The sequence below is a fragment of the Eucalyptus grandis genome, chromosome 11 (genome assembly GCF_016545825.1).
Source record: "Eucalyptus grandis isolate ANBG69807.140 chromosome 11, ASM1654582v1, whole genome shotgun sequence".
Classification (NCBI taxonomy): domain Eukaryota; kingdom Viridiplantae; phylum Streptophyta; class Magnoliopsida; order Myrtales; family Myrtaceae; genus Eucalyptus; species Eucalyptus grandis.
Window position 1 is genome coordinate 1568644 of NC_052622.1, and position 22541 is coordinate 1591184.

At 41.2% G+C, this 22541-nt stretch overlaps 2 protein-coding genes across 3 annotated transcripts; one reads left to right on the forward strand and one right to left on the reverse strand.

The window, feature by feature from the left end:
• Positions 1 to 6113, forward strand: LOC104424394 (probable transcriptional regulator SLK2). Its single transcript, XM_010036797.2, has 10 exons — positions 1 to 158; positions 931 to 2083; positions 2238 to 2369; positions 2529 to 2577; positions 3084 to 3298; positions 3385 to 3453; positions 3717 to 3817; positions 4430 to 4523; positions 4600 to 4669; positions 4833 to 6113. The coding sequence occupies exons 2-10, from the start codon at positions 1130 to 1132 to the stop codon at positions 5765 to 5767; spliced, it is 2619 nt and encodes an 872-aa protein (XP_010035099.2). The 5' UTR covers positions 1 to 158; positions 931 to 1129; the 3' UTR covers positions 5768 to 6113.
• Positions 6114 to 6354: 241 nt separating this feature from the next.
• Positions 6355 to 9268, reverse strand: LOC104424395 (F-box protein PP2-A14). Of its 2 annotated transcripts, none has more exons than XM_010036798.3 (3): positions 8675 to 9268; positions 8338 to 8456; positions 6355 to 7072 (listed from the first exon to the last, which is right to left on the reverse strand). In XM_010036798.3, exons 1-3 carry the CDS (start codon positions 8993 to 8995, stop codon positions 6661 to 6663), a joined length of 852 nt encoding a protein of 283 aa, XP_010035100.1. In that variant the 5' UTR covers positions 8996 to 9268; the 3' UTR covers positions 6355 to 6660. The 2 variants fall into 2 exon arrangements, with proteins under 2 accessions (XP_010035100.1, XP_010035101.1); XM_010036799.3 differs by having other exon boundaries at positions 6360 to 7069; positions 8675 to 9261.
• Positions 9269 to 22541: the final 13273 nt, after the last annotated feature.

Sequence of the window (22541 nt, forward strand, 5' to 3'; positions counted from 1 at the left end):
TCTCTCGTCTTCTTCCTTCGTCTCTCTTTCTCTCTCTCTTCTGCTTTCGATTCTCGCAGCTCCTCCTCCTCCCGATTGCAGCGTCCCCCCGCCGTCCCCGGCTCGCCGTCGATCGAAGCCGGGAGTGTTGTTGCCGCCCGCCGGTCCGCGATCTCCCGGTCAGTAGTATTCGCAATTTCATTTTTTTTTTCTTTTTTTTTGTGGGCGTGATTGTCGTTTGATTCTGTCTCGGGGCGAGTGGCTTCAGTGGCTGGGTAGTGTTCAGTGGCGCTTCCTTCGATTAGTTCGCGATTCGCGTCGGCGGGTTCCCCTTCGAGCCTCCGATTGTCGAGATTTCGCGTCACTGTTGGTGCTTTTTTCTTCCTCGATCGGGTTTCGGGTTTCGGGTTTGGGGGGAGGGTCGGTCTCATTTGGTCTCTGGCGATCTCTGGTCTGGCGGAGATTTCTTCTTTTTTCTTTCCCTCCCTTTTCGCGGTTGTAATTAGCTTCGGTTCGGGTCTTGCTGGGGCGCAATTGCTTTTTAGGTGACGGGGGGGTGTTTAGGTTATTGGAAATTTGGGGACTTTTTGGGTCGTGGGTTGGCGTTGCTGTCGCTGAGCTGCGCAGCTCGTGATTAGGGTTTGTCGGCCTGATTGGGGTGGGAGGATTTTCTGTCCGAGCGTTTCTTGGGGAGTGCTCCGAGTTCGATGAGGTCCTCTGGGTTCTGTTTTGCTGAATTGCTTGATTGAGGAAGTTCCTCGCTTTTGCGTCTCTCTCTAATGCTTTGTTTTTGCCGGACTTCTTTGCTGCTGCTCTTCAATTCTCTTAGAATATACGTGTAGAGCCCCGGAAGCTGGTTATATGTGCAAAGCTGAACGCTTTTTTGTCTTATAATGACGTTCTATAAATTCCATTCGCCATTTTCACTCTCTGGAGATGTTTTCGATACAGAACTGTGGACAGTTCTTGCATGCTGGGTTGGTCTCTGCATCATTTGCGTCCCATATTCTGCTTGTGATCCACTGGTGGAGTCTGTTACTAATGTGAATCGAGGAAGTTTGAGTGAAGATAGCTTTATACGGACAGTAGATAATCAGGCCTGGCTCTGGATAGCTACTTAGACTCTGTTCACCAAGGGGCAACACCCCCTATGGTCCCATCACGAGCAGCTGGAGGCTTGACCCAGTCTTCCTCGAGTTCAGGAATATATTATCAAGGGGATGGACAGTCCTATACTGTAGTTAATTCTCACTTGAGCTCTTCATTCGGTAACTCCTCTAATTCAGTACCTGGAACTGGGCGCCCTACTCTAGGAACAGTTTCAGGGGACATGAACAATGTAGTTTTGAACAGCGTGGCAAACTCAGGACCAAGTGTTGGGGCAAGCTCCTTGGTTACAGATGCTAATTCTGCACTCTCAGGAGGGCCACATTTGCAGAGAAGTGCAAGTATCAATACAGATTCATATATGCGTTTGCCAGCATCACCAATGTCTTTTTCTTCAAATAACGTTAGTCTATCAGCTTCATCAGTTATGGATGCATCCTCTGTAGCTCAGCAGAACTCTCACCAAGAACAGACACCCCCAGTTCAACAGAATCAACAGCAGCAACAAGGGGCTTCTACTGCTACATCATTACCTGCATCACAAACTGGGCAAGTGTTGCTGCCCATGGGTCCAAGAATTCCTGGATCTTTCATTCAGGACCCAAATAACCTATCTCATCAGGTGCAGAAGAAACCGCGTTTGGACATTAAGCAAGAAGACATAATCCAGCAGCAGGTCTTACATCAACTGTTGCAGAGACAGGATGCCATGCAGTTACAAGGTCGTAATCCTCAGTTGCAAGCATTACTGCAGCAGCAAAGACTACGACATCAGCAACAATTGCTACAATCAATGCCACATATGCAGAGGGTGCATTTGCAGCAGCAACAGCAGCAGCAACAGCAGCAGCAGCAGCAGCAGCAGCAACTTCAGTTGAGGCAGCAGCTGCAGCAACAGGGCATTCAATCAATGAATGCCTTCAAGCGCCCCTATGATAGTGGTGTATGTGCTCGTCGGTTGATGCAATATCTTTATCATCAGCGACAACAGACTCCGGTAAGTTGGAAGTCTAGATTGAAAACCTCACTTTCCCTTAGACACATCCTTCATTTCACTTCTCTCTCTAAATGCATTTTTTCTTTCTCATGAACTCTTTAAATCTTATCAGTTAAATAGTTACTTGAGCCAATCCCTCTTTTACTTTCTACAGGTTAATGCTATTGCCTATTGGAGGAAGTTTGTGGCAGAATATTATTCCCCTCGAGCAAAGAAAAGGTGGTGCTTGTCATTATACGACAATGTTGGGCAACATGCACTTGGTGTTTTTCCACAGGCTGCTATGGTTGGTTCTATTATGCCGTCATGTTTACTCTGCCTTTCCATTGAACTGAAGCCCCTAAGTGTTCTGGATGGACTGATCAGTTTGGTCTACCAATTTTTATGTAGGCTGATGGTCTTTTTTTTTCTTTTTTGTTTCCTCCTTGTTTCCTTTCTTTGTCAGGATGCATGGCACTGCGACATTTGTGGTTCCAAGTCTGGAAGGGGATTTGGTAAGAGATAGCGACTAATTAAGTCTACTGATTTATACCTGGAAATTTTCTCTTCACTGCAATTGAATCTTGATAGTTGTGTCTCTCTAGTTGTAATCTGACATGCTTCAGAAAATTGCTAAAATCTCATCAGTATAGCATGTTACAAGTTCTGAGCTGGTACAATTGTTCAATTAAATCAGGAGTCAATAGGAGTGGAATCTGGCTATCTAGTTGAGAGCTTTCTTCTTTACCTTGACTCAAGCTAACTACTTGACATGTGCTCAAATCTGCTGAAAGAATACTGGACGTCCTTTTTTGTTGACTGGGTTCGTGAGTATATCTGCACATTTTAATGAACTCCTAAGTCACCAAAAGAATTGGGCAAACGCGCTTAGTGGCTTCTTGCTTGGGTTGAATTGCTCTCCAATATGCAGCTTGTATTTTTTAGTACTCCTTGGAGCAATCCCCCCTCACTGGGGTATTTTGATTGTTAATAATTATTTCTCTTTTTGCGGTTTTGACAGAGGCCACTTTTGAAGTACTGCCTAGGCTTAATGAAATCAAATTTGGCAGTGGTGTCCTTGATGAGCTTCTTTTCCTGGACATGCCTAAAGAAGTCAGGTTTCCCTCAGGGATAATGGTGTTAGAGTATGGAAAAGCTGTTCAGGAGAGTGTGTATGAGCAACTTCGTGTTGTCCGTGAGGGTCAGCTTCGTATAACATTTGCTAATGATCTCAAGGTTATTCACCAATATACTTTCATAAAGACATTGTCATCAATGCTATATAGCTGTGAAGGTTTTTGCTAAGTTTTGGTGTTGATCAGATACTGTCGTGGGAATTCTGTGCTCGTCGTCATGAAGAACTTCTTCCTCGGCGCTTGGTTGCCCCACAGGTACCAACCTTGGTTTCGATGATTATGACATGCCATTAGCAGGAGTCAGCGCCCCACTGCAATATTAGAACAAAAGACCTTGTTTATTGACCAAGTTTTGCATGGATCTCTTAATGATGTTCTGAGCCTTTTCCAACTGTTGGTGTATGATTTTACAATCTGATTGGTTACCCAGCTGGTTGGACAATGAATAATTGCCATCTGTTTGTTTCCTTGCTGTTCCATTCCTGAAATCTATAACCTTCGATCATGACTATGTGCAGGTAAATCAGTTGGTCCAGGTTGCACAAAAGTGTCAGAGCACTATTGCGGAGAGTGGAGCTGATGGGGTCTCTCAACAGGATCTACAAACAAACAGTAACATGTAAGTTCATCAAATTGGTGGCTTTTCTCACAATTTGTTCCAATCCTTTTTCTTTTTTCTTTTTTTCGTTTTTGCATTCCTTCATCAAAGGCTGTTACTGGCAAGAAGCTAAGATCCATCTATCTTTCTTGGTGATACATATGCATGTTAAGATGGTGTCCCAGTAGCTATGTTCCTTTTTCCCAGTTAAGTGATGGAAAAAGAGGGAAAAAAGGGAAAATATAAGAGGAGGGGAGGGTTTTAAAAGGTTGTCCAGAGTTTGATGGGTTGGCTGTGTCCTCTTACCTGTTTTTATGGTTGTATAACTGGTTTCACTGTCTCATTACATGTTCAATGGTTAATTAAGATGAGTTCTTAATAGATATATGACTGCTGGCATGGTATTTCTCTTGCTCACTGCAGCATGAGTATGCAATTCTGTTGTAAACTATTTTCTTAATAAAAGATCTTGTTGGAAGAGGGCACTGGTTGGGGCTATATTGCACGTACTGATTGGATGGCTCATCCCCTTCTTTCGCCTATGCATAGATCTAGTACATTGTTTTATGCTTCTATTTTGGTTTATGCAGCTTTCTGGATGGCAGATACTGATCTTGTTCCTTCTCCTTTTAGGGTCCTGACAGCTGGGCGTCAGCTTGCCAAAAGTCTGGAGTTGCAGTCGCTCAATGACCTCGGATTTTCTAAAAGATATGTGCGGTGTTTGCAGGTAAGCTGTCTCATGGTGTATGATGGTAGTTGATGCTAGGATTTCTTTGTTCTTAATGCTTCCACTCCAACTGCAGATCTCTGAGGTTGTCAACAGCATGAAGGATCTCATAGACTTCTGTCGGGAGAGCAAAGTTGGCCCTGTTGGTAATATACTGGTTCTGTCTTTTTTTGTTCAGGGGGTATTTATGTTGTGGTAGCGTTGACAAATATAGTATAACGTCTTTAAGTGTCTTCTCCTTTTTCCCTTAAGTCTACCACTCTTTTTCTGAACAATCTGATGGTAACCATTTTATGTGCATCGGTGCAGAGGGTTTGAAAAGTTTCACTCAACAGGCCTCAGCTGCAAAAGTACAGATGCAGAAAATGCAAGAGATGCAGCAGATAGCAAATGTTCAGGGTCTGCCAACTGATCGCAACACATTGAATAAGTTGATGGCTTTACATCCTGGTATTAACAATCACATGGGTAATAACCAGCACATGGTCAATCGCGGAGCCTTAGGTGGAGCCTTAAGTGGTTCTGCACAAGCTGCCTCAGCTCTGACTAGTTACCAAAACATGCTAATGCGGCAGAACTCCATGAATACAAGCTCCAACTCCCTTCAACAAGAGGTGCTAATGCGGCAGAACTCCATGAATGCAAGCTCCAATTCCCTTCAACAAGAGGCATCTTCTTGCAACCAGAACCCACCTTCTACGTTTCAAGGGTCTGCTGTTTTATCTGGATCCATGCAGAAATTACCTGTCAGTGGCTACTCAAGCCCTCACCTCACTCCGCAGCAATCCCAGCCGTTGCAGCAGCGCTCGGGGAGTGCCAATAGTTTACTCTCACCAAACCATCCTCAGTCGTCCCAAGGCAACCAAGCTTTTGACCACCAGATGATTCAGCAGCTGTTCCAGGAGATGTCTAACAACAGTTCTGGTCAGAATGCAAATGGAAATGTGGCGAAAAGTGGCATGGGATATGGGAGTAATAATGCAGCACCGCAAGCAGCTGCATCTAATGTGTCAGGAGGTGCTGCAGGGCCGGCGCCAAGTAGGAGCAACAGCTTCAAAGCTGCTTCGAACAGTGAGTCCTCTGCAGCTGGGGGGAATGATGGTTTCAACCAGAAGGGGCCTGATATGCCTCAGGGTCTCCATATACAAGATGATATTGTTCAGGATATAGCCCAAGAGTTCACACACGGCGTGTTTTTCAACAGCGATCTTGATGATCCGATGGGCTTTGATTGGAAGGCATGAGCGCGAGACTAACATGATATAAGGCGCAATCTCCATTGGCAAAGTGTGTACCTTTTGTACAGGATATTGAAATAGGTGCTCCTTATCTTAATTCTTTTTTTTTTTCTTTGGCATCTCTTCTTATTTAACTTTATTAATTGTGGAATTTGCTGTGACTTGACAAACTTGTTGCAGTAGGCACTTAGCAATCTTTTCAGAAGGGTTTCTTGTTTTCAAGTGATGCAAGTGTAATCTAGTGAACAATCTTGAGAAAGGACTGCTTTGTTTTCGTTTCCCAACTTATCTCACCTAATATAGGGTGTCGTTGGGTCTTGGCACTTCAACTTATGACAGCCAATTATGATAACTGTCACCTGATTTAGTGACATATTTGGTCGAGACATGATTTTAACTAGACGTCTGCAGGTACTATCGATGGGCGGTCATCTTTTTTTTTTTTTTTTCTTTATTCCCACTTGTTCGGGTGGACATTTTAATGGCGAGGGTGGTCCAAATTTGCATTCGCAGCATCAGTGTGATGCTTTTTCATCGGGCAAGGTCCAGCGATGTACGCTAACTGTATATTTAATTAAGATTGATACAAATCTCAAGAAGTTAATGCTGAGTGCTGGAAATGTGATATAGATTGACTGCAATCATTTTAGTTGCAACATGGAAGAAGATAACAATCACAATCTCCAGTAACACAGTACTCTTAGATAGGTCAAGGTCCTCAATCTGAAGTTACATGTGGTGTCCCTGCTTGAATTGCTCTGAATAAAAAATCTCAGAAACGTTTTGAATACATTGTGTACGTGACTGGAGTGTTGTCAGATGTATATTCAATGAGAAAGAAAACAAATTGAACCGGTACTAATCAATTCTATGGCTATTACTTTCTCTGATATGGAAACCTATGCATGCTGCGGATTACATGGGCATATCAGCACACAGTCTACAGAAAGTCCGCCTTTGGTGTGCGTACAATCAATCTGGACCATTGAAAACTTGATCCCAATGGGCGTGTCCTGCTTCTCAACCACAAAGTCACCCACATGGTACTGGACCCAATCCCCTGGCCTACCCAAGTAACATTCAGACACGATGCACTGACCGTTCGAAGTCGAAAGCTGAAATCGGACTGGTTTGATGTCCCAACCATGAACTTGATTGAGGTCGCATGTTCGCCGATGGAATCTTTTGACAGTTTTGCCCAGTTGGAGCCTGAAATGTAAGCTATACGTGCCAGGCGAGAGCTGGAACTCAAAATCCCCAACAACTTCGACCCACCACATCTGCTGAAGATACGCCACTGTGCTGAACCTGCTGATAAGAGGAGAGCTATTATTTTTCAATCACTTTCATCACGAAGAAGATATGAATGATTCTTTCCATAAAATTTCCCCGTGAGAAAACGTTGTCAAATGGAGGGTGTAGAATTTTGTCAAGTTTTTTGGTTCAAACTCTTCTTTTTCCATGGTGAAATTCAATGGACATCTCTTACTTTCCGAAATCTTCTCCGCACCCCCCATCAGATGGATGCCGGTTGACCTCTTATCCAAGAGGGTTGACCCCTCGGGAATAAGAAGTTGGCCCTCCCTCCTAGGATCTAGAAAGGGCTTGCCCTATATCGTTGATCGGAAAGGGATTGACCATTCGAAAAAAGGAGTCGAACCCGCCATCTCTAGTTGGGTTATTTAAAGAAGATTTAGATAGATAAAACGTGTCCCTCAGATTTCACTGAAGCATTAACCTGCTCTTGAAAACAAGAAATCCATTTTCTTTTCATCTTTTCCAATAGATTAATCTTCACCACCTTCAACCTATGCTCGAGTTAGAGAACAAAAAAGGAAAACCGACAACTGCCAGTGATGCTTGGAGAATTCTAGACATTGGAAACAGAATTTTGTTTACTTCTGGGTTTGATCCATAGTTTTGGGCCCAATCAACCCTTTTGCTGAACAGATTGAGAGTATTATGAAAGGAACTTGTTCCTTCCTTAGAAAGGTGAACTAAGCTCTTACGTTTATCTAGTCAAACCACGAGACTTGAACAGAATCCAGGAGAAAGATGGCAAACTTGGATCACAAGGCACGCTACTCATCGTCATTGAGTATTAAGAAACAGAAATATCCCAAGCTTGAAGTAGTCTTCTTACTTGCCTAGCTATTATGTTTTATTCTTGTGTGCGAGACAAAACTTCCTCCAGTTACTGCCTCTGCGAATAAAGCTTTATCATACGCCGGCTGATTTGACTGTATTAAAGAAATAATTCTCATTTTAACTAAAGTGATTATCTAGCAAGAGCTTAATTCCGTGCATCATGAGCTTGATCGATGATTTTCTCGAGAATCAACAAGGCTGGCCTTTTGAGATCTATGACATCTTAAAAGATTAAAAGCAGTTCTAATTCAAACACCAATCTAATCTCCAATATCTGGTTAAATAGAAAGAGGAAAATATCGGACCGACGGAATAATGGCTCTCGGTTGAAGCGATTTCTAGTTTTCATTTTTTTCATTTTGAAACAATCACAGCAGCCAAACCCTCCAACTCTGAGAAATAAGACAGCTGCATTTGAAGCTCTTTACCTGGATTCTTCGCTAGGAATACGGTTCCAGTATCTCCGGTCATCGATCCCAGTTATCTTCAGCGCCTTTGATGAAACCGCCACACAAATACTTCCGGTAGTCTTATCCAACAAAGCTTCCTGCAAGTGAAATAATTCAAATCACAACACGCATGTCAGCGAACACAAACATCTCTTAACTTTCAGCAAAACACGCAGGCTCTAAATTCATATTTACTTTGTTTTTCTGCATATTGGTTTATGCGCAGATGGCACATGTAGGCATATGTAACATTGTATACGCATTAGAAATGATGGTGGGCGTGAACTGGTTTTGGTAATCGTCAACCCAACACTACCTTTGTGCCACCATCAAAGCAATTAGGTCTACACAATCTCGAGAAGATCTCTTTCTTTCCCATGCATCGTGGGTCTTCACCAAGAACTCTCTCAACCAAGAAATGATAATTGGGAGGTAGTTTCGACTCCCAAACGATATCGGCTGATGAAGCATCTCTGTAAGCTCTGTTCAAGCACGCGAATCGGCAAATATCCTGGGGATCCAAGAACTTGAGAATGGAGGTGATGCAACTCTCTGGCAAGTCCCCAAGACAGGTCCTTGAAGGTGAGACTGAAAACCCTTCGGCCTCATCAGCAGGGCCAGATATGGCAGACCCCATAAGCACAAGGAAAGCGATCACTCCACGAAATGATGGAAAGAAAAATCAAGAGTGGAGAAAAAAGATCGTGAGAATTTACAGGTAGAGAAGGAGCTGGAGGAGGTGAGAGTTCAAGAAGGGCCAAGCAAGCGGGAGTTGAGTTTCCACCATTTTTTTATGTCGAAGAAGAGTCTTTGGTCATTTAGAGAGAGAGAGAGAGATCAAGAAACAGAAAGAGTGTAAGAAAGAGCGAAATTGAGATCCATTTAAAAGGGACATGGATATGACCGTGCAATCCTTAAGGAATCACACAACCCTCCGGTACTCGGTAGGACTGTCAGACCTCGCCACAAACCACTATTTAGATGTAAAACCTCGGGGGCTGACATGAGGGGGCCGGTATCTCGCCGCAAGTCACTATTTAGACGTAAAACATCGAGGGCTGACATGAAAATGTAACGGGAGGGTTCGAACTCTCGACCTCGACAATGAGGGAGAGAACTCACCAAATGCGCTGCCCATGGGATCACATGTTCCTTTCTTTGGCGATGATACCTAGGTTATTGCTTCAATTCAATTTAATATTCTAGAACACAATCATATATCAAGAAAAAGCGAGGCTCACATTAAATCTTACAAAAACATCGCATGGTCCCACGCAATTTTCCACCGTGCGATTCGGCTCGGCCCGCAACATAATCCCCAAAGTCAGCCTAGTCCAATATTTCTTTTACTTGTACATGATTACAGATAATTTTATATACCTCCACGCGATTGGTGATGTTTGGAGATTAGGTGGTGTGTGTGGATCTGGGATTCAAATTTGAATATCGGTTGGCTTTATTAAGCCAGATTTTTTGTCCTAGAATGATATCTGTGTACATAGAAGTGGTTGGTGTGAACCCCATCATGTAGGGGCTAGAGAAATGTACATGAGGTGCATGGACCAAGATGTAATTGGTTTTCACCTGATCATTATCGGATGCAGGAGACAACATGTATATCAGAATTTTTTCAATATTTTTTTATCATGTCATTTGTTTGGCATGATAGAAACTGCATAAAAAGAAGATCTCGAGATTATTAACCATTTCCATTTGAATAACCATCCAAGCTTCAATTAAGACAGTAATGAAAGCTGCTGATAGATAAATTGTTTGCACAAGGCGATTAGGCTGATAAACAGTGTTAGAATATAACTATTAAACCACACTTGTTGATCTGTGATGGGGTGATGTGCGAGACAACATCTTCCAGTTTTAGATCGTTTGAGGGCGGCGAGTTGTTTGGTGGCAGTGTTGGCTTATCAAAACGACACGAAATGTCAAGGATTGGAATATAAACAATAAGCGGCCAATGTGGTTGGCTTGCAAAATAGTAACTGAAAGGCGCAACCTATACGGCCGGCATCGTAGCATCAAGCAACCTATATGGCTGGCTTGGAAAGATGATTACTAAGCGATGCGGTCTGTGGGCTAACATCAAAAGAAAGCTTCCTCCATGAAAAAAGCTCGACTATGCAACACAATTGATGCGAATAGCATCAAAACACCAACTATTGCAGGATGATTCAATTTAGTGCTTCCTCAAAACATTTCTATTTGGATCTCTTGTTTTCATATACGGAGTAAGAATTTTGATGGAATCACGATGGAACCATTACTGATTATTCTAAAAACTTAAATTATTAAATAGAAGCGTGATTTAATATTTATATATTTTAACAAATGGAGCGAGATAGGACATGCGGTGATTTCCCCCACCTCTTAATTAATGTGAAATCCCTCTGCCACCATCCACAAACAATCCAGAATAACAATCATGAGGGTCTGCCCCCACATGGTCTCGCTTGCTAAGACAATTTCGTTTTGAGTATAGAAGATGTTTCTTCGTTAGGACAATAATGCCAGGCATGAACATGTGTTCTTCCCCCCACACATATAAAAAGTATAGAGGTTTAGACAGGCCCCTCCACTTTCAAAGGTGAATCACGTTGATTCCTAACCACGCCCCAGGAATTCAGACAACAAGACCTACGGCTTCTCCCCAATTCCGGCCTTAATTGTTTATTGTACATATATTAAACTACTTTATTTGTTGCTTAATTGTAATCTTACATGGGTGACCATCTTTGTCAGTGACCTTAGCGCATGGAAGACAGCTAGATTATCGAATTATCCTGTCAAACCTAGAAATTTGTTGGACAAGTTCACCTTCTATAGAAGCCGTCGACCGGGAGTATACGAAATGCTTAAAAAGTTGTCTCCCTCCATTTAGTAAATGACTATTCAACAATATATTTTCTTATGTCCAGCGTCTTTCATTCTATATATATATAAGATACAAAGGTTGAGGATGGTAAATTGGTGACGTGGCTTCTCGACGAATTTGCAATGATTTTCTTTTTATATCTTTTTTTTTTTCTCAATTCCTTGCTTTGCTTCCTGTCACCTTAATTACTTTCATTTTTGGGAGTATATGAAAAAATATATTAAGTAAAGTGGATTTAGATAGTCGTGAAGTGATAAGACCCATTGAGAATTCTTTTACTTGGTTTGATTTTTCTATTTCTAATTCACACTTTACTTATTACATTCTTGGTTATAATGAACTATCAAACATCTTGCTATTTATGAAAAGAAATTTTTGTATATTACTTGAACTTGAAGAGTGCAAAAGTTATCTAACCTCTTGATCAGGATTCCAAAAGGTTTGATTACTTTCCAATATCTCTTCAATTAATGCGATTATACTCTTACCAGAAGTTCTTTGCCAACGCATGTTGCAACAAAATGATTTTAATAAAGTTGAATGAGTGTGAATTCACTTAGTTGAGGTGGTATTCTTAGAATCATGGGTTGACTTTTCCTTTGCAATTTCAAAACTTGAGAAGGTATAATAACATTTTGTTCATGGTCAAATCTGAATAGTCTATGGTGGAGCGACATTTTAGAGATATGGGATAAAAATTTTTGATTTATCTTTTATTTTCAGATCGGAAAGTGAAAGTATACTATTAGTGATATTCCTTTTTCTTATGGTGATTTTCTAGCTCAAGAATAAAGCTCAACTGATCAACGAGGTACATGATAATTGTCGTAATGGAAAGCCTATAACATAATAAATTTAACCTCAACTATAACTGCCACTTTCTCCTTTTTATTTGTCCATATTACCCTTTTTCACTTTTCGCATGATAAGAAAGTTACATCTATCTTATAATAATTTGATTTCTCACCTTACCTAAGTTCATCCATTTATGATCCTTCATCATGAACTTTGCCATAGATTTGATCATTTTTATGATCATATAGCGTACTTTTTGATAAATATTACTCTAATTAACATTACAGTTTGGCATTGTATATTACAAATACAATGCAATCATAAGATAAATTATTGAGTCATTTTCCAGTTTAGCTCTATCTCTAAAAGGGTTTCGCGAAGGACAACCTAAACGCTTCAACATTTTAAAAAAAGCAAAAAAAAAAATTGCTTTCTAGATATGGGTAAACAGTTTTATTGTTAACTTTGTACATTAAGATTATCAAGATAAAAATTGTTACATGTATAAGTTTTGTCCGGTTAACTTATGTACACATTCTCTTGATCAAAATAAAATGTAAAAAAGAAAAAAAAATGCATCGAACGTGGGATATTCTAGTTATATTATGAAAAAAAAAATCAAAGGTCGTAGGTTCTCTACCTAATACCAACCGACTTACGTGGTCCGATTTATGTCTACTCATACAGTGATTTAGTTTGTGTTATAAAAAGAGGGCACAAAGTTTTTGGGGGGTTTAAACTGCCATGCGATTTCTCCTTTTGACTAGTCAATTTTCACGTTCCACTTTCACGGCAATTCTTTAATAAGAGTCGACAATCAAATGTGGGAAAGTCAAGGAAAAACAATGGAGAAAATAAGCCGATGACGAGGACCAATTATTGCCGAATCCATTCATATCCACGCGGAATATCATAAACAATAGGGAAAAATACAAATCTTGCAGTCCCACAACCTTTATTTTTATACTTGGTCAGTTAAAAATAGGTGCATTAAGTCAAAGACCATGAAACACGTGAGGCATACACGGAGCTTTGCATCACCACATCACAAAACCCTAATTGGGCTCGAGGAGGATATGAGGCCCGATTTGATTTCTCGGTCTTTTCTCTTAATGCCTTAGCGACCCAGTTAGTAACCTTCACATGCTTAGGAAAAACGCACAAACCCAAGTGCAAAATGTTATCAAACAAATCATGTTGTCGACTTTTCCATTCATCTATCGAATCATCAAAACTCAATAATGTCGAACCTTTACATACATAAACCTTATTTTTGCAATGTTTAGATTCCCGCTGCTTCAATTCCACCAGGGATAGCATATGCTACCAGTCTTAGTTGAGTGAGTTTGATTCAATTTAGTATGTTCTCTTTGGGCAAAAATAAATAAAGGATTTTCAATTTCAACTTGATTTGGGCGGCTCATTTACAAGTAAGTTTTCAATTTGGAGGAACCCAAAAGCCATAATAGGGCCATGAAGCAATGGCTGGGTCCATCAGCCAATAATCAAATGGGCTAGAATTTCAAGACTCTGAAGTTGCTAAGATGAGAACGAACGTCATCTCCATGGCCTGAGCCCAGTGAGTTGAAAGGACAGCGATTGGTCTACTGAAGAACCATATGATTAATGCCTTAATGTACGACAGTACCAGATCTCGTCCTAATCCAATGTATCTCCTTAATATTTGCTATAAAAAAAAAGGAACAAAGTTCAGATGCTACGAACCATAGAAGAACCAGTCCAAGGAGAGAGCATCGGAGGAGGATGCATTAATCTTCGCAATCAAGAGTCAACTTGATGGTCCGACTTCACTAGTTCTTATTCAATTATTTATTATAGTCGTGATCCTCGAAATTTCGTATAAATTTCACACTCCCCTGTATGAGTCCGGTGGGGGAAGCTGATATACTGTCAGAAAAGAATTGATGGTTTTTCGAATTATTCTTTTTAAAGGGTAATATGTTGACTAGGCCGGAGAAATGTGCATGGTCATGAAATTATGAAGACGTGATAACATATGACATATGCTAAAATCAACAATATAAAACAGTAATTGGCTACATTCTCTATTACTCCTTCCTTTGCTCCCTTATAAACGCCCTTTAGCGGTAGAGTGGCTTTTGCATACAATATAGCTTTTATTTTCATTTTCACCATCATTCATGGCAGGACATGATAGTGTGAAAATGCTTGTACAATTAAGTTTGTTGTTAATTTTAGACAATGTATGCGTATGCTTATTTGGAAATAGAAGCTCATCCTCCATTTGAAGGAAGAGATGCTTTGCTCCAACTCAGACAAAATCTCTCGGACACATCTCACCTCCTTACTTCTTGGAACAACAAAGATCATTCGGTGAACTGGAGTAAAGTGCGACCAAGAAAATGGACATGTCATCATGCTTAATGTTGAAATGTTCCACATCCCCTGATTATGGAATTTATATGATCTTTATATACAAGTAATCTCCCTTCACCTATTTCCCTGGCTTATTTTGTGTTTCATTCCAATCCATTCATTAAATTTTATGTGTCATTCCTAATCAGGCTTGCAAATGATTAGGAGTGTTAAAATCCTTCATCTCTTGAATATGGGGATTAATGAGGGAGCCCTCAGACCCACTATAATCTCTAAAGCATCCATTTATTCTCTCCCTAATTGTTCATGGGGAGATATTGTTCCCCTTGCACTAGTAACCCTATTGCTAAATATAGATATTTCATGTGCATGCTTACCTAGAAATTCAACGTCCATTCACATAGAGCATAAAAGAGAGGCTCTGCTCCAGCTCAAATAAATCCTCTCAAAACCGTATCACTTGCTTTCTTTCTGAAAAGGTGGAGATAGGGAAACAAGTAATTTATGATACAATGTATGTCCATGTCATTGAGCTACAATTGTTACTCAAACCTGTAATAGACACTAATAGTACTATTGTTGTTGGAACGAAGCTTTGCCTGGCTAATAAGTTGAACTCTTCTTTGATTAACTTGAGATAATTGAATTACCTGACTTAAGTGGGGTCCATTTCAATCATGGAAGAATACATGGATTCCTCAACTCGACAAAGCAATTGAGGTACCTCAATTCGGATATCAAATCTTGCCGGCTGAGTCTCACCAAATGGCAAGCCTGTGCATCTCACATAAGATGCACAAAAGATGCACGAGTTCACCAGCCATCGTAGATTTGGTCAATCAAAAAGCTAGGGATGTTGTTTGAAACTAAGTTGGCCATTTTAAGATCTTAATTGAAATAATGTATGCTCTAAACTCTCTTTTAGAAAACGGTATTACTTCATATCATCATTTGAAACTTTCCCTACTATAATCACTCACTCAAGGTTGAGGCCAATAAGATGAAAATAAAAATAATCTTCGAAACCTTAGAAGGGCCAAAGCCATCCGAAAGTCCGACCTCACTGAAAGGCCCACAGCCATCATCTTTGGCCAAACATGCCTATCGGGAGTTTTGGAGCATGATAGAACCTCCTAAACCTCCCCAATCGAGCACAATCAGTAAAGGTGGCCAATCTCGACATACTCAAAAAATATCAAGCACCTTAACTTGGATGGCCCTCGACGGGTCGGGTATAGGTAGAAGTCATTACATTCTTGATCGGTAAGAGCAATATCATACATGAAGGCAAAACGTTGCTAGTTTCCATTTTTATGAGTACATTCTGACTTGAGCGTCGGAGGGTCTCTAAAAACACCGCTGCAAGGACTTCTCCGTCTGTGCTTGGTACCCGGGGAGGAGGATCAGTCATTCGACCAAAAGATTCCGCACCCCTATATACCTCAGTAGATTTCAGCTGCTTTACTTAGGCAAAGAACTAAAATGAGAAAGAAAAAGGAAATCTCTTTCCATTTTCTTTTTCTTTTTTAAACTTTTTGTGGTTGACCTAGATAATTATTTAATGTTGATCACATCCTACCCCGGTTCCCACTTGCTCGAGTAATGTAGCACAGAAGGTGGCTAACCATTTAGTCAAAGGTCGCTGCAATTTTCTTTTTCTTTTTCTTTTTCTTTTTTTTTTAAGTTTTGGTCAAGGAAGTAGTCACTGAAATACCCGGAGAAACATGCAACTGGACAATCGAGATCAGATCATCGAGTCAGTTAATGTTTTTTAGACAAGGTTATGCCTCATTCCAAGAAGCTCCCTCTATTCTTTTTTTAATCGTCTTTGTCCCCGGATGCTTCGGTTCCTTGCTGTAATGGACCTATAAACTATAAGATTAGAGCCAACTCATTTATGAAGCCAAGATAAACCATTCAACATTCATGTACATGAAAGGTCCATGCTTTATGGGGAAGCAGCTGCCTCCCCAATGGTTCGTCCACATTGAATCACTTTTTTTAACTAGATTTGGTCAAATTAAGGATCCATGAACTTGAATGAGCTTATTGTATAACTTTCAAGATTCAAGGATCGGCCTATGTATACCAAAACCATATCGCCAAAATCCTCTTCAAGAAACTTGGGGGAAAAAGCAAAAGCCTCGCACGGAAACCCTAATTAAGAAACGTAATCAGATGTCCATTATAATCACAAGTTTTTCAATATGGTCACTTCAGGGTTTTGCTTGCATAAATTGCACTTGGTTTGACTATGGTTTGATTCTCAAATCACGTCCACTGATGTGACTAATCAAGTGAATCAAGTTTGAAGTTTTATTGGCCCTATCAAATTGGATTGATTTATAGTTCGAATGATACTGAATTTTGGTCAACCTCAACATTGAACTTATAATAAACCGTAGGGACTATTCTTTTTATACTTAGAAAGAATTACTATCACTCTTCCATCTAATGCACGCATTTGTCTTATAAGGTCACTGGTTCACCAAGAGTTGACTTTAGAGTCAATTGAGATTGATGACCTTTCACTTTAAACACACTTAAACAGAACATGGCTTCTTAAAATCTCAGTCCATTTGCAATTTATAAGTCTTCAGCCAGATATAGATTTCCAACGCATTAACATGCTAATCAACAAGACGTGATCAAAAGATTTTTTGGCGTTTGCAATCCAAGTCCCAAGGGTAAATTACTAGTCAGTAATAACTAATAACGAAAGAATAGGCTATCTTTTACTGGTTCCCGGGGATCTAAAATACTTTCGAAAAATATACGTTAATATAAAGGGCAAGAAAGACAAACCCACGTCTTTTTTCATACGTTTTGAAACATATTATTTATAATTATATATATTTATAAATTATTTATTCACGCCTGTCGAGTGTACATCTCAAACTTAGAGCTCATCGCTTCCATAAGACGAAAGCCCTCCAATAGGTTATCGAAATCGTATGGGAGATGGTGAATCACGTCAACCAAAAGAATTTTCTAATCGAGGACCCCTTTTTTTGGGAAATGGTGATCGGTGGACTTAATCCTTTGTTCACGGTACCGCTAGTTGTAGCTCAACACGTGCTTATGTGGACCAATTTGTATACTTGTAGACTAGATGGTGACTCGAAACCCTAGAAAGTCCTTAAAAACCATGTAATTACCCAAAGTTTGAACTGTTTTGGCTAGCTGAATTTCGAGCTTTTGTGTGAGATGGACAAATTCCCTCAAAAAAATCTCAACTTTAAGTTCAATTTCAATTTCTATCTTAATTTTTTTTATATTTAAAAAAAAAATCACCAACTTCACTCTAGTCCTAAATTTGCCCTTGTTCACCCACCATAAAAATAAAAAATAAAAATCATTACTAATTTCTTCAAAATTATCTATATCAATACCACTTAGAAGTTCAATATCAGAATGTGTATAACAATAACAAAAATAATAATGGCCTTATGATGTTAATAATTTTGAAGAAATTAAAGGCACCTTTTGAACATAGGGTTGATGAGGACAGATATGGGAATAGAGTGAAAGTTGGTTAATTTTTTTTTTTTTTTTTGTTGTAGATAAAAGAAATTCATAGCAAAATTGGGATTAGAAAGTTTCTTTTCTTTTTTTTTTTTTTTTCAGAACTAAGCCTATATAAATAGAATTTTGCAAGATATATAAACTTTTGGAATCAAATTTAATAGAGGCAATCTGTACCATGATTTCCTTTGCCTTTATTTGGGTAAACACAACATCTGGAGTGTAAATCCGCCAGTAGTGTTTTTCCAAAATGACTAGAGATATCTTATAATGGATCCTTTTGAGTGCTCAAACTTAGGTCCATCCTAATTTTATTTCAGACTTAGTTCGACTTTCTATTAAACATTACATCAATAGAATACCACGTTAGATTAATTGATCCCGTGCTCCAGCTTGATTCACGTGGTTTTGCTAGCTCTGTTTTTTTTCACCCCTCGGTGACTTTTTTCATGGTGTTCTGCTCACTCCCCCAACGTGGTATTGCTCGCTTCATCGAGACGGAAACTAATTCTTTCTATCGACCATCCTCCCGTGCACGCACGTACGCATTCAAAACGATCCATTCGGTTCCCGAATCATGGGCTAATTCTCCAATTATCATGATAATGAGACATGCTTAAATCCAGATGCATAAAGTGTCTGCTATAAAGGAATTCGCTCATAAATTATATGCGAAAATCCAAGTCTTCGTGGGATGGAAGAAGTTAGCTGCGTATGGCACGACATGAACATTTCAGTCTTTGTTTATTTCGCAGTTCTTAAGAAAACGTTTTCCTCACTCTCTGACATTTGAATTACTTGGGAGAATGAGTTAACAAAAAAGCTTGTTGTAATCAATGGAAAACTTATATCTTCATAGAAATAATTTCCTCTTTTGAAAATGATAATTCTATATCTAGACTAGTCCTTGGTGCTTAGATCGAAAACCTCAGTGCTTAGTGCTTGGGGACTGGCACTTCAATGCCTAAGCCCAAGTCCTTTGCAGCTAGGCTTGGGTCCATAGTGGTTGCCCTAGGACCCCAATAGCAATGCCCAGTACCTGGCGCCCACTCCCAAGTCATTAGTGCTTGAGCTCATTTACAAAGTTTGAGCCCAAGTCCCTGAGGCTGGGCTTGAAACCCCGGTGCTCGTACACTCGGTAGTAGTTCTTAGGTATTATGCTCTTATGCTGAAGTCATCAGTGCCTATGCTCGGGTTTTCAATGGCTAGGCTTATGAAACTCTAGCTCCTTCAACTAGGACCTTGGCACCTAGGTTTGGGACCCTGATGGTTAGGCCTAAAGCCAAGGCCTAGCCCTTGATGCACAAGCCGAGGTCCTCAACACCCAAGATGAAGGCATTGGTAGCTAGGCCCCGGTCCCTGGAGGACATGTCCAAGACCTCAATGCCCATGCTTGAGTCCTTAATGGTCGTCCCTAATATCCTAGTGGTTGAGCCTAGCCGGGTCTCTTGTGGCTAGTAGGGGTGTGCATTGGACCCGAGAACCGCCCGAACCACCCGGAACCGGACCGGAACCGCCCGGAACCGGCGGTTCTTGAGGGAACCGGTCCGGTTCCCGGGTCCAATTGTTGAGAACCGGTGGGAATCGGTCCGATTCCCGGTTCCGTGGGCGGATCCGCCCGTCCGCCCACCCGGATCGGACCGGTACTATTTATAATTTAAAAAAAAAAAAAAGTCGCGAAGCCCCCTGCCCCTAATTCGCGAAGCCCTAATTCGCGTTTCTTCTTCTTTAGCCTTCGATTCTCTCTGTTCCTTTCCTTCTCTTCGTCTTTGATTCCACGGTTCCACCCCGAGTATCCACGCCGCCGCCGCTCCTCCTCCGCCACTTTGTCCGCCCCCTCGTGCGGTCACCACTCGCCACAACCGCTGCTCCTCTGCCTCTGCAAGAACTCTCGGCCCAGCCGGCGAGCCCCTTTCCGTCACTCAACAAGGTACGAAGCCCTAATCGCGTCTCATCTCTTGATTCTCTTCGATTTCTTCCTCAGTCTTTGATTATCTCTCTGTTTCTTCCTCAATCTCTTCTCCTCGTCTTCGATTCCTCACCAAGCATCCACGCCGCCGCCGCTGCTCCTCCTCCGCCACTGTCTGCCCCCTCACACCGGTCGCCACTCGCCACAACCGCTACTCCTCCGACTCTGCTGTCCGCCCCCCTCGCCGACGCTCAGTCCCTTCGTCTTTGATTCCTCCCTGAGCCTCAACGCCGCCGTTGTTGCTCCTCTGCCACTGCTGTCCGCCCCTTCGCATTCGTCTATTATTCGTCTATTAATTATTGTTTTAGTTTTTGGAGATTGGAACTTGGAATTTTAGAGCTCAAAACTTCCGGACCGGCGGTCCGGAAACCAAAATTGTTTATTTGTTGAAAACCAGAATTTTTGGCGTCAAAATCGGTTCCATGGATCCACCCGAACCGGACCGGACCCGGTCCGGTTCCCAGTGGATCCATGCAATAAACGGTGGATCCAGTTCGATTTTGGAACCGGTCCTGCGGTTCCGGTTCTAGGTCGGGAACCACCCGCCCGGACCATGCACCCCTAGTGGCTAGGTCCAAGACCTTAGTGCCCGGACCTAAGTACCCCAAGTCCAGGCCCTAGATTTGAGCACATGAGCTTGAGTTCCATAAGACAAAAATAAATAAATTATTAACAATCTAAAAATAAATTTATGTTATAAAAATTTAATTCGCTAATCTTTATTTAACATTTGGCGATATAGCATGTATAGCTATTTATATCATGTGCATAGTACATGTTTTATTAGGAAAATAAAAGCAAGTTTTCTTTTCTAAACAATCAGAATCAATTTCCAATTCATTTTCAAATTTCAATCAGACATTCAAAATATCAACGGTTTAGGGTGCGTTTAGTAACGTTTCCGTTCTCAGGAACAATTTCTAAACATTTTAAACCGTTTGGTAATTATTCAAAATTTCAATTCACGGAATAGAATTGTGTTTGATATTGTATTCAAAATTTCTACTCCAAATCATTTTCTTTTAATTTTTAAATAATTTTATTACTTTTTCCTCTTTTTTCTCTTTCTTTCTCCTATTCTTCTTCTTCAAGTGGTCGGTTGTCGGCCTTGAGATGACCGGCGACTAGCCAAACGAGCCAATGGCCTCACCAAAGTGTCGCCGGCCCTCGACGAGGCTGGCCCTTGTCAGCCGAGCCTCATCGGCAACTAGGTGAGGCTCGGTCAAGCCATGGCCGGGCAAGTAGCCTCACCTAAATATGGTGAGACCAAGCTTGCCTAGTCGCTAGCGGGGCTTAAACTCGCTAAGCCACCGCGAGGTCGACCTCACCTGGAGGAGGAGGACACGACAAGGGGATGCAAGAGCAAATAGAGAAGCAAGCCATCGTCGTCGTGCTGCGGTTATGCTTTGCTTCTACTTCGTGCGAATGGCAGGAGAAGCCCACGAGTTCTTTCTTCCATGACCGAAGCACCACCCTCGGAACCCCAATGGGCGTTAGCTTCCTCGCCATTGTCTTCTGGAGCCCATCTCAGCACTGTGAAGCCCACCACCCCAAGCGAGGCCGACCTCGCAGTGGCCTAGCGAGGTTGAGCCGCGCCGGCGACTAGGTGATCTCGGCCTCGCCAGATCTGGGCAAGGCCACTTGCCCAACCATGGCTCGGTCGAGCCTTGCCAGTGGCCGAGGGAGGCCCGAGCGAGGCTCGCCTGGCCACCGGCCCAGACCAATTGCCGGCGATCGGCGGTGGTGAGCGGTGAATGATGAATGGCGACGACGGTAGCGAGCGGTAGATGAAGAAGAACAAGAAAGAAGAAGAACAAGAAAAAAGAAAATAAAAAGAGAAAATATGGGTTTGATTCTAGAATTGTTCAACTTTTTTTTATTCTTGATTTTGTTCCAAATTTACTTACGGGAATAAAAGAAAATAGAAATTTATTTCTGAAAATAAAAATTTTACCAAATACAATTATGTTCCAAAATTACTCCAAAAAATAAAAGAATAAAATTTTTTACTATTTAACCTGTTATCAAACAGGGCCTTATTGGATAATGTCATAATGACTTTTTGAGAAACAATTTTTGGAAGTGTTAACACTTCAACGTAACGAACAGAGTATTCAATTGTAGATATTTTGTTGTGCCTCTCTGAGCACCGCTAAAGGTCAATACATTGACAACGACGTTGTATAGCTAGATACATTCACTATGCCGAGAAGTTCTGAAGTCCATTAACAAGTCGTTTCTAATACTTAGATCCATAGTTTCGATACTTTTCTATTAACTAACACTAATCAATATTATTAAAACTTAGAAGTTGATCTTTTTATATAAGTACTTGATCTCAACTGGTTCGGGTTTAATTAGCTGCTAATTGAGATTGTCAGAAGGTCTACTGTAGGAGTGGGACTCGACTCATGTGCACTGAAGTACATGCAGGGTACATTGTTTGACGCCCCCATCATCAATGCAGTGCGTATTCTCCGGATGAAGACCGCCCCAAACATGCCATCCTGGAAAACGCCACCGTCGGGCAAGGGACGGCCGCCGCCGCAAGAAAGCTAGGCCATATTCTAGTGTCATTTCAATCAGCTAATTAACTAAACCCGAGGTTTAAGTTAAAAAGAGATCGCACAAATTATCGTCTCTTTCGAT